Source organism: Schistocerca serialis, chromosome 1 (genome assembly GCF_023864345.2).
Source record: "Schistocerca serialis cubense isolate TAMUIC-IGC-003099 chromosome 1, iqSchSeri2.2, whole genome shotgun sequence".
In the NCBI taxonomy this organism is placed as follows: Eukaryota; Metazoa; Arthropoda; class Insecta; order Orthoptera; family Acrididae; genus Schistocerca; species Schistocerca serialis.
The window spans coordinates 736671031-736685583 of NC_064638.1; the positions used below are offsets into that span (position 1 = coordinate 736671031).

At 44.4% G+C, this 14553-nt stretch overlaps 2 protein-coding genes across 3 annotated transcripts in view; both read left to right on the top strand.

The window, feature by feature from the left end:
• LOC126428313 (uncharacterized) overlaps window positions 1–3679 on the top strand; it is a 30809-nt gene extending 27130 nt beyond the window's left edge. Inside the window, exon 3 of the mRNA XM_050090279.1 lies at window positions 3397–3679. Coding sequence (XP_049946236.1) covers window positions 3397–3679 — 283 coding nt within the window. The remainder of the gene's footprint in view (window positions 1–3396) is intronic.
• The window catches only part of LOC126481668 (uncharacterized), a 462622-nt gene that overhangs the window by 152754 nt on the left and 295315 nt on the right, over window positions 1–14553 (top strand). The gene's annotated exons all lie outside the window — the stretch shown is intronic.

The following is a 14553-nucleotide window of genomic DNA, read 5'->3' on the forward strand; positions in this document are numbered from 1 at the left end:
GTCCTGACACTTACGAATTTTTTTCCGAACATTCACGTTTTTATTAGGTTCTGATACTTTGTTATTACTTTAAGTATGTGCTATAATATTTGATATGTAAATATAAGTTCACCTGTTTTTGAGGGGTGACTTTGTTCGATTGGCTTAACCTACAGGACAGCTTGCGCTACTTGTATAAAAATGTTTTGCTCCTTTTTCATTTACGCTACGTAATTCAAATGTAGCAAAGATTCTGCTACTGGGTAGGAACAGTGATCAAGTAAGACTGACCTTGTGGCTTTACTAAAATGTGGGAATGATGAAATAATGTTAATCTTACGCGGAGAAGTATTCCAAATTTGTACCGCACTGTTTGTAATGGAACTTTTATAAGCCTGTGTCCTTAATGATTGGACGTGGTACTTTCCTTTCCGTGGACGATGGAAGAAATGTGTAATTTAATAGGGCTAACATGGGAATTTGACGCGCTCCCGTTTAGTAAACAGTGTGATTTACGAACTAGTAACATCCCGTAACTGCCGCTGGAGTGCGTTGCGATCGCGTTTACCACATTGGGGCCCACTCACCGTGTGCACAAGTCTCAAAGTTCCTGAGCATTCAGCTGCACGTTGGACTTGACACGCTCAACTTTAACGTTCGACAGCACGGTCCGTGTGCCGATGGCTTTAGCCTCCGCACGTTGCGACCTCTGCTCGGCGGTGACGTCCCCGGCGCCTGAACTAGAGAGACGCGGCAGCTCGTGCCACCATGACGTAGTGTAAGTGCGGCGCGGCGCCGAGTAGCGCCTTCGGCGTCCCCGTGGCCGCGTCCTTGGCCGAGTGCGAGCGCCGCCGCCGCCGCCGCCGCCGCCGCCGCCGCCGCCGCTAGGTGTCGGTCGCTGGCTGGCTCTGCCTCAGCCCCCTAGCTCACTGACACTCCGGCGTGTCGCATTGAGGCCGAGCACCTAGCTGTGTTGCGGAGCTGTCCTCTGGTTTCTGTCCGACGCGTCGCAGTTTTTTCCTTCGGTAATAAACTAAATCGTGCTCGCCTGTTGATAGTAAAGCTAAAGATTTCGTTGAACAACGATGGAAGAAATGTAATCCAAATTTCGCTACCGAAGAAGTGTATCTATTACTCCACTACTACAAAGTAGAAAAACGTGGTAATTTTAGCATTTTCCTCAAGAGTGAGTTGGTACATTGGACGAGGTACTGATTTCGCAGTCGGTTCGTGTCTATTTGAAATCTAAGTGCAGCAATCCTGATGCAAGCTCCCCAAAGCTTCTCTGATTCCCTAAGAGGCGAATGCTTGTACGTTTGCTTCGATAAGGTCACGAGAAGTTTGTGGGAAATCTTACGGGACTTAACCCCATCAGTCAGTCCCTAAGCTTACACACTACTTTAACCTAAATTACCCTAAGGACACAGGCACACACAGGCACACACACCCCTCCCATGCCCGAGGGAGGAGAACCTCCGCCGGGACCAGCCGCACAGTCCACGACAGCAGTGCCTAAGACCGCTCGGCTAATCCCGCGCGGCTGATAAGGTCACGGCTGGCTCTAAAAACGCCCTTTCACAGCAGAACGAACGATCTATACTGAAGAACCAAAGAACTGGTACACCTGCCTAATATCGTGTAGGGCTCCCGCGAGCATGCACAAGTGCCGCAATACGACGAGGCATGTCGGAAGTAGTTCTGGAGGGAACTGACACTATGAATCTTGCAGGGCTGTCCATACATTCGTGAGGATACGACGGGGTGGAGATCTCTTCTGAGCAGCACGTTGCAGCGCATCACCGATATGCTCAGTAATGTTCATGTCTCCGCAGTCTGGTGGCCAGCGGAAGTGTTTAAGCTCGGAAGTGTGTTCCTGGAGCCAGTCTTTAGCAATTGTGGAAGAGTGGGGTGTCGCATTGTCCTACTGGAGTTGCTCAACTCCGTTGGAATGCATAATACACGTGAATGGGTGCAGGTGATCAGACGGTATTGATTATGTACGTGTCACCTGTCAGAGTGGTATCTACACTTATCAGGGTTCCCAGATCACTCAAACTGCACACGCCCCATACCATTGTAGAGCCACCACCAGCTTGAACAGTCCCCTGCTGACATGCAGGGTCCATGGATTCCTGAAGTTGTCTCCATACCCGAGCACGTCCATCACCTCGTCTTAATTTCAGACGAGACTTGTCCGACTAGGCAACATGTTTCCAGTCGTCAACAGTCCAATGTCGGTGCTGACGGGCCCAGGCGAGGCGTAAAGCTTTGTTGTCGTACAGTCATCAAGAGTACACGAGAGGCCCTTCGGTTCCGAAAGCCCATATCGATGATGTTTCGTTGAATGGTTGGCATGCTGACAGTTGTTGATGGCCCAGCATTGAAATCTGCAGCAATTTGCGGAAGGTTTGCACTTCCGTCACGTTGAATGATTGTCTTCATTCGTCATTGGTCCCGTTCTTGCAGGATCTTTCTCAGGTCGCAGCGACGTCGGAGATTTGGTTTTTCACCGGATTCCTATTATTCACGGTACACTCGTGAAATGGCCGTACTGGAAAACCCCACTTCATCGTCACCTCGGTGATGCTGTGTTCCATCGCTCGTGCGCCAACTATAACACCACGTTCAAACTCTTCAAAATCTTGGTAACTTTCCATGTAGCAGCAGTAACCGATCTAACAACTGCGCCAGACCATAGTTGACTTGCATAGCCGTTGCCGACCGGAGCGCGGTATTCCGCCTGTTCACATATCTCTGTATTTGAATACGCATGCCTATACCAGTTTGTTTGGCGCTTCAGTGTGTTTAGCTACTGACTGCGAATTAATATGTTCAGGTAATTCTTATCTTAGCCGAAAACAAATGATTGATACTTCGGTTCATTATGCGACTGATCAGCCACACGTCTTGTAACGGCTTGCTTGTGTAGAAATATGCTGGCGTTAGTAATATGAAGTCACGTGTTACTAACTATTGACTTCGTGAATCACCTTTATTATTATCACGATTTAGTTAGGTTTGTCGGGTGCCAGCTCACCCTTGCAAGATGGGAGGTGGCGAAGTGGCAAAATAGTGGATCAACTTTTAGGATGCAAGAGGGCACATATCCCCTCCAGGACATGCAGGCTATCCGCCATGACTACAGGTGGCACTCTTCAGTTTCCACCAGGATGTCTTCGCTCTCGCCGGCGCAGTTGCCTCACACTGACCAGCGGTCACTGCTCTCGGTCACACTTAGTAACCGCACACTCCGGCGCGGCCTAGGCCGGCCTTACCGCCAGCAAACAATCTGAGCCACCACGCCAGTTCGCGGCCCTGCCTACACACCGCAGACTTGCCCGCCGCTTTCCACGGCGACCCAGTGCTGGCTCGTCTGAGGTCATGTAACTCGCCCACTACGAACTCCGTTCACTGCAGCAACTCCTTTTGCCAGTCACGCCGATGTAAGACAAGTTTGGACGGCGAGCCACCCAAGGCCCACGGTTGTCACTCGGATACTCCAGCGGCTGCCCACAGCAGGCGGGCGCTGGCCCCTGTCACAGTTCCCGCACCACTTTCGTACTTCATACCATCCAGCTGCCGTGCACTGCCACAGAAAACCTCAGCGCGGCGCTGCTCCACCATCTCGCCAACACTCGTGCTCTTCGGCGCGACTGAGGAGCCTGACCCACACTGGTGCACACTGCTGGACGAGGCGTGAATTAAAGTGTGCTGCGAAACACCTATTTCACGGCACGTTATCAAGTAATACTCCCAGACTCAATTCGTACGAAAGTCAAGTAAAACAGAAGAAATATCTGGCGTTCCACAACGAAATGTCAGACCCAGTGCTGTTTCTGATCGACATAAACGGTTTAGGAAACAATCTGAGCAGTCATCTTACAGTGTTTGCTGATGATTCTATCATTTACTGCATTATAAAGCCATCAAATCGCCAAAAAAATTGTAAAATGATTTAGACAAGATACTTTTATGGTGCAAAATGTGGCAATTGACTCTAATTATTGAAATTCGTGAAGTGGTCCACATGAGTACTAAAAAGAATTCGATAAATTTCGGTTACACGATAAATTGAACAAACCTAAAAGTGGCAAATTCCACTAAATACTCAGGGGGTTACAATTACAAATAACTTCAGTTGTAACGATCACATAGATGTCGTGGACAAAGCAAAACGAAGACTATAATATATTCTCAGAAGACTTTTAAAAAATGCATCAGAGATTACTAAAGAGAGTGCTTACACTACGCTTATCTGCTGCGTTCTGGATTATTGCCTTGATGTGTGGGATTCGCATCAGATAGGATCGACAGAAGACATCTAAAGATTCAAAGAAGGGCAGCACGTTTTGTACTATCACGAAATATAGGGCAGAGTGCCAAGAATAAGATACATGAATTTCGGTGGCAATTATTAAAATTAAGGCGTTTTTTCTTCTCATGATATCACCAACTTCCTCCTCAGAGTATTGAAAATATTTTTTTGGCGCACACCAACAAATGGAGGAATGGTCATCGTAATGCAATAAGAGAAATCAAGGCTAGCACGGAAACATTTAAGTATTCATTTTTCCCGAGTGCTGTTGAAGATTGCAAGACTACAGAATTAGATTGAATGCAGTTCTATAAACCCTCTGCCAGGCAGTTAATTGTGCATTGCAAAGTAATAATGTAGCCAAAACCCTCAAATCATGTATTGCATTTACGAAATTTCATTTTGCGTAAGACGCCCTACAACCCACATCCCATTCAATAGCAAGGAGAAAACATTTATTAAGTAACAGTAGTTTCCACAAAATCACTTGCAGTGACTGCAACAAACTGATTATTGGTGAGACAGACAGGGCCATAACAACTAGGTTGACTGAACATGAACGCAGCTGGAAGTTGCATAACTCACTCTTCCTCTGCCGAACACGTGCTGAAGGAAGGATACAGGCACCAAGTCCATACTGAAGTACTGCCTATAGCCAACAAAGGAAGAAAACTAAGCCTTTTACACGCTCTGGAGGTAAACACCTTTAGCTCCAAATCCCCAGCTGGTTCTAAATGATCAATCACAGCTGAACACACAGTCACTTTTAAGCTTCAAATTATGCTATCAACCAGCCATATATCCACAAACCGCCTTAATGACACATGCTGCTACATAAAATTAAACCATAACAGCATTTCCTATTCCTTACCCCACAAACTTCAACAATTTAACCTATAATAATTTAATATTGTAGATTTTAACTATATTTAATATTCTCCAGTGCATAAAAATGTCACTTAAAATGTGAAACATGTTTATTGCACAACATAAGTTGCTAGTGCTCAGTTACATAGTTCTCAACCAATGTCACTACTTCAGAAACTGTGGCATTACAAACATGTAACCTCTAATACCATAACATTACATATTTTATTTATCGTATATAATACTGATCATTACCTACAATATAGTCTACCATGTTAAAAACACGTTTGTTGCCTTGGCCATTGTCAAGACCACCAACAAAGGCATTATAACCGATTGATTTATAATATTGTTTAGTTACTTATTGTGCGTAACATTGTCCATTGCGTAAGGTGTTATTTCAACATTAAGGAACGAGTTTGATGCAGAAGTCTCTATGTAAGTGATCGTATATTCGGCTCCAATGTTTGGTCACCTAAGAACCTCAGTCACTTCCAGACGCTAGTCAGTCGTTTCCTGATGATAGCCTCATAAGCCGAAAACTAGTTTCAAATAAACAAAAATCAGCATAAAAAATCAGTATAAAAACAGTGCATTTGTTATTCAACCTTAAATAATCAAGTCGATGTAAATACAGAGAAACTGTTGCATCCATTTTGAATATCTGCAGATCTCCTAATACCTTATGGCAGCGTCTGTCGTGTGATCTGCTCACGTCAGACCTCAAGACTTCCCCCGACAGATATCAACTGCATTTAGCCTGGTCCATGTGCCAGTTTAGACTAGGATACTCCTTCGTTTCTAAGTGCCACTTCACATCAATTAGCCATCATTGGACGCATGATCGTCAGTGATACTGTTCTGCTCAGAAGCAGACTCGAATGAGAATCTAATGTAATGGCATGTGCTCCTTATTTAAAGTCCTCTTATTCATTAACGTTCTCGCTCTCTTTCAATTCATGATTGTAGCTTAATACTAAATTAAGAGATTCGAATGGGGTCTTTGGCGGGAGACGCCTGAAGGTAGGTTAATCCGCCTGATTGGAAAGGGTTTTCTTCACCTTGAACAACTGCATCTTTCCTGGAAGTGAGTGAGAGTCGTTTCTTGTGTATATCAAGTGACTAACATATGCATAGTGTGATGTCACGTTTTGATTGTGTAATAATGAAAGGGAAAAGGTGAAACTTGCTGGAGGCACACAACCTACTTCTCCAGAATAGCGCCAAGGGGGCTGCCGACATTCCTTGGGACACTGCGGATAGCTTCGGACAGTAACGCAGAAAACTGTCGCGAAATCTGGTGATCTGGAGCCTTATGCCTCCTCCCCTTGGTGGGCAAGCAATAGTGCTGAAGATTTCTTTCACCTCCACCACCAGAACTCGAACAACGTACCTTCGACTTGCACAGACGAGATTTAAGGGGCTTGAGTATGGAGGCGGCTAGTACAGGTTGTGATGGGTAGAATCAACTGACAGCCTGCGTGCTCCTTCCCATTTGCATTTTGTCATTGGTTCCGAGTGTACTTTTCATTTGGTGGACGATAGGTGAGGCTCTGTGTAGACCTGACTAACCTGATCTTACCAATGATCCAACAAGCTGCATGGGTACTGAGAGTCTGAGGGACTTGGCTACATCATGGATGAACAAGCTTTTTCCTTCGCGGATGAGTAAATGGTGTAGACTTACAAACCTGCTTAATCAATCCAGGTTGTAGATATACTTATAACACATTAATAGATCCCTGCGTCTGTGCGTGGTAGAACAATATTTATCAAAAAAACAGGAACAGCATTTCTGTAGAATTAATTTCTTGATAAATTTTCGGCTTAAAAAGGCACCGTCAGACAATAAGAGAAGGGTATAATTCTGGTGAACAACTATGGAGAAGATAATTTTACGGATTTGTTACAAGTGTTCTCTTCTCTTAGCTGACGGTAAGCAGTTACTGCCTGATGATGGACTAGAAATACAAAAAGTGTTTCCATAGATACATACATGTTGTCGAGCAGCCACAATGTCTTCCATTGATGCATACTTTTAAACATTTCAGAACATCTTTAACTGAGAATGGTCGAATGGAATTTTTTGTTTTTTCAGTAAATCAGTGCGTTAGTGTTGAACCTCTCACCAGGTTAAAATGTAAATTTCATTTTCGCGAGTTGACATTTTCAACTTTCACCTTTCGCCCAACTTGCTAAATATCATGAACACTTCTTTATTTCTCAATATCTGCCCAGCTGTTTTGTCTCTGCGAAAAAGAAAACAGTGAACGGTTTGTACAAGCTATTACGCAACCTCAAAGGCAAACACGACCGATAGCGCTATTTCGAAGTGCTTGTTAAACATTTAGCTGCGGACAGCTACTCCACTCTGGCCTGATGAAACAGTGTTTGTGATCGCAGTGAAGTAGCTTGCTTAAACTTAATAAAGTTGGGCGCACTCCAAGAGAACTATCTTTACTCAGACAGTAGGAAAGCACGTGGCGTTTGTGCTGGTGGAGAAAGTTCCATTCACCTAATTGGAATAAGTTACGTATTTCTTTCTTTCATAGAACCCAGTGTGCGTTATCGATGGTACCAGATCCACTTGTACTGGGAATGAAGTGGAAATGTACCTAGGCCTTGGAATTTTAAAGTATCACATTTATATTGACACGCTGCTTGTTTCGGCGGACATGCGTGTGGCTATTACTTGGAGCCCTCTGCTAGTTATTTCTAATTTCAATTACAAATTTAGACTTCACGAAAAAATATTAAGCTTGAGAGCAGAAGCGGAATAAAATAATAGAAGTGAGGTAACCTAAATATTTTAAGTCAAGGAGGTAAAATTTAAGGGAAGAGTAGGCAACTGTATTTAGGTTCCTAATGTTCATAGCAGTCCCGAAATGACTGTAACCGATTGTAACTCCTAAAGCTAGAAAACCGTCAGGAAAGTGACTTCTTCCAATTAGGCAAGTCTAAAGTCGAAGTGCTTCTCAGTGTACCACTGAAGGACGGACACAGTGTCGTCTTCCCCTGCAACTAGTCGTAACACCAGCCTTCGCATCAGTCCTAGCAGATGGACACAGTGGGTGAAGATTAGAGTCCATACAATTTCCGTTAACAATCTCTTTTCGCTTTTAGAATAAGGTAACTGGAGAACAAGAAGGGCTTCATTTGCACTGCGAAAGAATACTAGAGACAGAGGGAACAGTATTTTAAAACCCGAAGACCGCCGCAGAGGGTCAATGACGTCGGAATAGAGAGAGAAGAGCTGTGAAAAGAGCTAACAGGTGAAAAATCTCTTCACTTAAAACTTCCGGGCTGATAGGCCGTGGTCGAAGTATAAAACTCTCTCCTGAAGTTTCGTCTCCGACTGCGGGAGACATCCTCGGAGGTAAAGCGGCGAACTGCTAGCTACTCCCATCAGCCACCACGCCAAGTAGAGCTTGGCAGCAGTGGGAAATACAGCACAAACTGCCGCTTTACCTCCGAGGATGTCTCCCGCAGTCGGAGACGAAACGTCAGGAGAGAGTTTCATACTTCGACCACGGCCTATCAGCCCGGAAGTTTTAAGTGATGACAATACCGCCCGTGAAAGCTTACATTGTATGATCAGGGGAAAAATCTATTATGAGCATTTCTTTCCAGAGAAGTTACCATCGGTACACTATTACAAAGATATGCTGGATGTTGGGTATCGCAGTGGAACTCTCAGAGCCGAGACGAGGACGATTGCTGCCTCTGAGGCGGCATGCAGTGCTGCTCCCGCAAAACACAGTGAAGTCTGAAGAAGCAGGTGTTCATGAGACACCAACAAACACAGTAGTCGAATGACAAATTGTTTACCCACAACCATGAACTGAATGAGAGCGGCAACGTTAATGAATATGAAAGGACTTCAAATGAGGAGCACATGCCATTACATTAGATTCTCATTCGAGTCTTCTTCTGAGCGGAACAGTCTATCACTGAAGATCATGCGTCCAATGATGGCTAATTGATATGAAGTGGCACGACGCCACCACTTAAAAACGAACTAGTATACTAGTCTAAATTCTGGCACATGGACCAGGCTAACTGCAGTTGATATCTGTCAGCGAAGTCTTAATGTCTGACGTGTGCGTATCACACGACAGACGCTGCCATAAGGTATGAGGAGGAGCGGAGATTCTCAGATATTCAAAATGGATGCAACAGTTTCTCTGTATTTGCATCCACTTGATTTTTTTAAGGTTAAATAACAAGTGCACTGTTTTTGTTCTACTGATTTTTGTTTATTCCGAACTAGTTTTCGGCTTATTAGGCCATCTTTAGGAAACACCTGACTAGCGTCTGGAAGGGACACCGGTTCGTAGGTAACCAGACATTGTAGCTGAAGATACAATCACTTCCATAGAGGGTTGTGCATCAAACTCGTTTCTTAGTGTTGAAATTACACCTTACGTATGGAAAATGTTAAGCACATGAAGCAAGTAAACTACACAATATTATATATTAATCGGTTGTAATGCCTTTTTTGACGGTCTTGAAATTCGCTGATGCAACAAACATGTTTTTAGCATTGTAAACTAAACACTAGGTAATGGACAGTATTATACACGATACACAGAATATATAATCTTACGGTATTACAGGTTTTATGATTGTAATGCCACAGTTTCTGAGGTGGTGACATTCGTTGAGAACTATTTGAGCACTAGAGCTCTTTTGTCTAGAGCTACTGGTAGGACGTGTTAGTTCTGCCGGCCAGGATGGCCAAGCGGTTCTAGGCGCTACAGTCTGGAACCGCGAGACCACTACGGTCGCAGGTTCAAATCCTGCCTCGGGCATGGATGTGTGTGATGTCCTTAGGTTAGTTAGGTTTAAGTTCTAGGGGACTGATGACCTCAGAAATTAAGTCCCATAGTGCACAGAGCCATTTTTGTTAGTTCAAGTGAATACACTTCAGCTTGCTTGTCGCAGATTGGACATTGTTTCCCTGCTGCAGCTCGACAACAGTGCATTAGACCTATCGTTGTCTGGAAAGCTTCGCTCGATTCCACGCATCTTAGACTGCACTGACCTTACTACCTGTAACTTTCCTCCATCCTGTATGTAGCTGGATAGAAGTTGGTTGAAAATATGGAAACACCTCGAGCAATGAACACAAATGCACATGCTAGCCAGGCACATAGGTCGTATTTGACCACCAATGGCACCTGTGCAGTATCCTCAAAACGTTGCAACTGTCAGCTGTGGTCAGAACAGGGTTCTGTGTAGTTCTGAGTACATTATGTCAGAACTAAGTGTTGTGTACATAGTTTTGCGTAGTCAGCGCGTACACAACTTTCCCACTAGAGCGCGCCACGCTAAGCACAACAGCGCAGGCGCAGCGCTCGTCCATCTCCGCACTACGAGATGGCGCTGCCTTAGAGACCGACCAAATTCTGCTTCTGCCGATATGCTTATTAATATGTAACACAGCCAATGAGATTGATGCTAACATAGAACCTTTTCTCCTTGCAGATCACACTTGTGCAGTGATACCTGAACGCACGAGGTATTATAACGAGTGTATAGACCTCCGATTAGTCTGCGTTTGTCTGCGTTTGTCTGCGTTTGTCTGCGTTTGTCTGCGTTTGTCTGCGTTTGTCTGCGTTTGTCTGCGTTTGTCTGCGTTTGTCTGCGTTTGTCTGCGTTTGTCTGCGTTTGTCTGCGTTTGTCTGCGTTTGTCTGCGTTTGTCTGCGTTTGTCTGCGTTTGTCTGCGTTTGTCTGCGTTTGTCTGCAGTCAAGTTTCAGTCTGTGCCTAATCAGATTATCATATTCCTGTACATAGCCATGAAGAGAAATGTATAGACACTTTGTCAAGTATCAGAGATATATGAGAATAAGATTAACGTAGCAAGACCAAAGGAACTTCAGATTGTCAATTGTAAATAGCATCCAGAACCAAGTTACGTACGGTTTATGCTTGTTACTATTTTAATGAATGTGTGTGAAAATTAATCAAGTTCTGTTTAAAGTTGGTCACCGTCAATCTGCTACTCCAAGCGTGCAAGTGGCATTTCTATTGTCTGACCTAACGGCAGAAGATACACACGCCAAGATAAGACCATTAGACATATTGCTGACACTCGCCCACTTCGTTAGGGCGAAGAGTCAAATAATCTGATGGTGTGTGTCCCAAGGTCTTACAGTACGCACACCACACTAAGTGAATCCGAACGCAGGGAAAATGTTGGTGCTTACGTTTGATGTTTAAAGAGGCAACGTATCGGAGACTTATACCCCACACAGGGTAAGCGGAACCTCATCATCCGCTAAGTCACAACACGGTCGAAACTTTGTCATGATTGATTATGACACACGGCCATTGAAGAGGATTGAGACGAAAAATAAGAGGACGACAGCTGCAAGTCGCAGCAGAACTGCAGGTCGGACTTGCGAACCCTGTCAGCATCAAAACACGAAGGGAGTCCCATAAGCAGGGAACTGCAGAGCGAGCTGGAGCTCCAGAACCAATCGTCAGTGGTGCAAATGGCCCCACCAAGAAAACGTGGTGGTGCCGAAGCCATAAAACCTTGCCTATGGAGTAATGGGAGAAAGTCATTTGGTCGGATGAGTGTTCTTTAACACTGTTCTTTCACACTGTTCGCAGATTATGGAAGAGTTTAGTCCCAAGATTGAAAAATGGAAGGGGTACGGTGGTGATTTTGGCTGCCATATCTTGGTATTCCATTGGCCTCACTGATACTGGCATTGTAGTATTACTGCCAAGAGTTATGTGACCATTTTGTCTGATCGGGGCCATCCCAAGGTACAGTGTTCGTTACCAAATAGTGATTCTGTGCTCAAAGACGATAGGAACCCTGTTCACATAGCTCGCATAGACCAGGAGTAGTTTTGAGAGAACAAGGATAAATTGTCGTATCTCCCTTGACGTCACCAGATCTCAATATTATTGAGCCTTTGTAGTCTACTTTGCAGAGCACAGTGCTTGATCTCTATCCACTATTATGCGGGAAGAATGGTGTACGGTTTTCAAGAGAATCTTATAAGACCTTAGTTTATCCATTCCGAGACGACTGAATGCCAACATGTTTCCTACAGCGTATTAGGCATGGTAATCAGTTGTGTGTTTAGTATTGCTGCGTTTCTGGCCAACATTTGACTTACGAAGTCAGAACTACAGTGTTCAACTGTTGACTCAATTTCTGCGACGTAACGGGGAGTACTGGGACTAGGTTGATCTGTTAGTGATCGATAATCCTTAAAATTTTGATTTAATAACATATCAAGAATAATTTTGCAATAAACCTCAAGCCATACTGTGTTAAATTCCAACACCCAATAACATGATAAAAGAAATACTCTGTAACAGACTGATAATGTTCCAATCAGGTCAAAATACCAGAACGCTACAATAAATATTCGAAAATTGAGAAACAGTTGACAGTCCCCTGGGGTACGAAACTTCATATTAAAACACTGGAGTAAAAAAACTTTCACTGGAGCTGCCCATCAAAATAAGTAACATTAGAAAGAATTCTAAAATTCATAGACTCAAAATAAACTTTCGTATGTAGTCCAAAGCACCACTTACAAGCTTGCTGTAACGGTGAGAGCACTTACGTGAAAGATTGTTCTAAACAATGGTGCACACAATCTAGCCGATAAAGCACTTACAGTCGATCAACGATATTACCAAGAAAAACCTATATCGAGGCAATTTGGAATTACCAGAATATGACCAAACGCTTTCAAAAATTCTCATAGTGAAACGTCCCCTTTTGAAAAATTATATACGTGACTGGGCTTAAACTGACACACAATATTTTTAGTGCAACGCAATCTGACTTTCAATAATCCCTACAAAAGAATGGCCCTGACTAACATTAACCTACACCTTTCACAAATCACTTACCTCACAAAAATCTTCGTTACTCGAACTACTGCAATACAGCGAGCGCCACTACTGCTAGCTAAATAAGATTCAACTACGGAAGACACTAACTACTGATAGGCATAGTTAGCAAATGAAAGATTTTAATAGAGAACAAACAATGTATTTACTTTAATAGTGTTGAAAAATCATAATATACATAGCAGTTCATGACATCTAGTCTTACAAATTTCAAAACTCCGCCATTTCTCTCCCCACATCCACCACTGCTGGCGGCTCACCTCCAACTGCGCAACGCTACGCGCTGTTCACATCCAGCTGCCCAACACTACAATGGCAGACAACAATCCAAACAAGCCACAGACTGCACACAGCACAGCCAGTGATTTTCATACAGAGTGCTACGTAACGTTGCCAATAAGAAAACATAAACAGCCTACTTACAATAGTTTCTTTTATTCAGAGCTGATTTATGGCCACAGCATTAGGAAGAAAAAGCAGGGATGCTACACAATCTTGGATAAGGGAACCAGAGTAGTAATACAAGAACTCTAGAAGAAAAAATATTTAGCTATCTTGATACCTGCGGGGTCATTACGGATTGTTAACCGATTGGGCCCAGGATCGATTTCCCCCCCCCCCCCCCCCCTCCACGACGCAGGTCGCTCGGGGACTGAGTATTGTATTGTCCTTACCTTCGTGCCTTTTTAACGGACAAGGAAATAGTCTACATGGCGCCACGTGACAAGTCTAAGCCTATGTAACTTCGTACTAATATACAGCTTGGCCTTAATGAATGTTCTGGACTGTCGAAACAGTGTCACATTTTCCACTTTTGAGATGGCTGTACGGGCACGTCCCGAGAGCCAGTTAAAAGAGACAACGATTCAATTATACATGCTCATGTCACCTGTAGAGGTACAATAACGCAACTCCCTTCAGAGTATACAGCACAATTGCACTGAATAGCTAACACACCGTGATTCGATAGCAAAACTTAGCAAGCACGCAATAGTCAGTAGTCACTCTGGGACTGACTACAGGTGTATCAATACAGAAATAATTTTTCTATGAGCACAGACGTTATTGTAATGGTCAGATGGTTAACAACAACTTGCACCAGGAGTTCAGGGAAGAAGTGTAAGACAACACACCCACACAGGTGCCCCATACTTTGCCTTCCAGGAACAGACAGGACAGACATGACAGACATCTGTATAACAAACAGCACCGTGCGTGCCCTACTGCTGCTTTCGGCCAACACACGCTACTTACTCGCTGCCGACTCAACCACGGCTGACCAGACATGCGGTCGAATCCATACTGCTCGCTTATGCGGTGGTGCTTCCTGGCTCCTTAACATTGCTCGCTCGGCGATGCACGCCGGTTTTCCTCCTTCCTGTCTAGCTGCTCTCGCGCGCCAACCCGTGCCGTTGCTCGTACCGTACGCCAGAGCACTCGCACACAGCACCCGGCAGATGTCGCGCCGCTGCGGCCGCGATGGCTACGACTGAGTGACATATGATG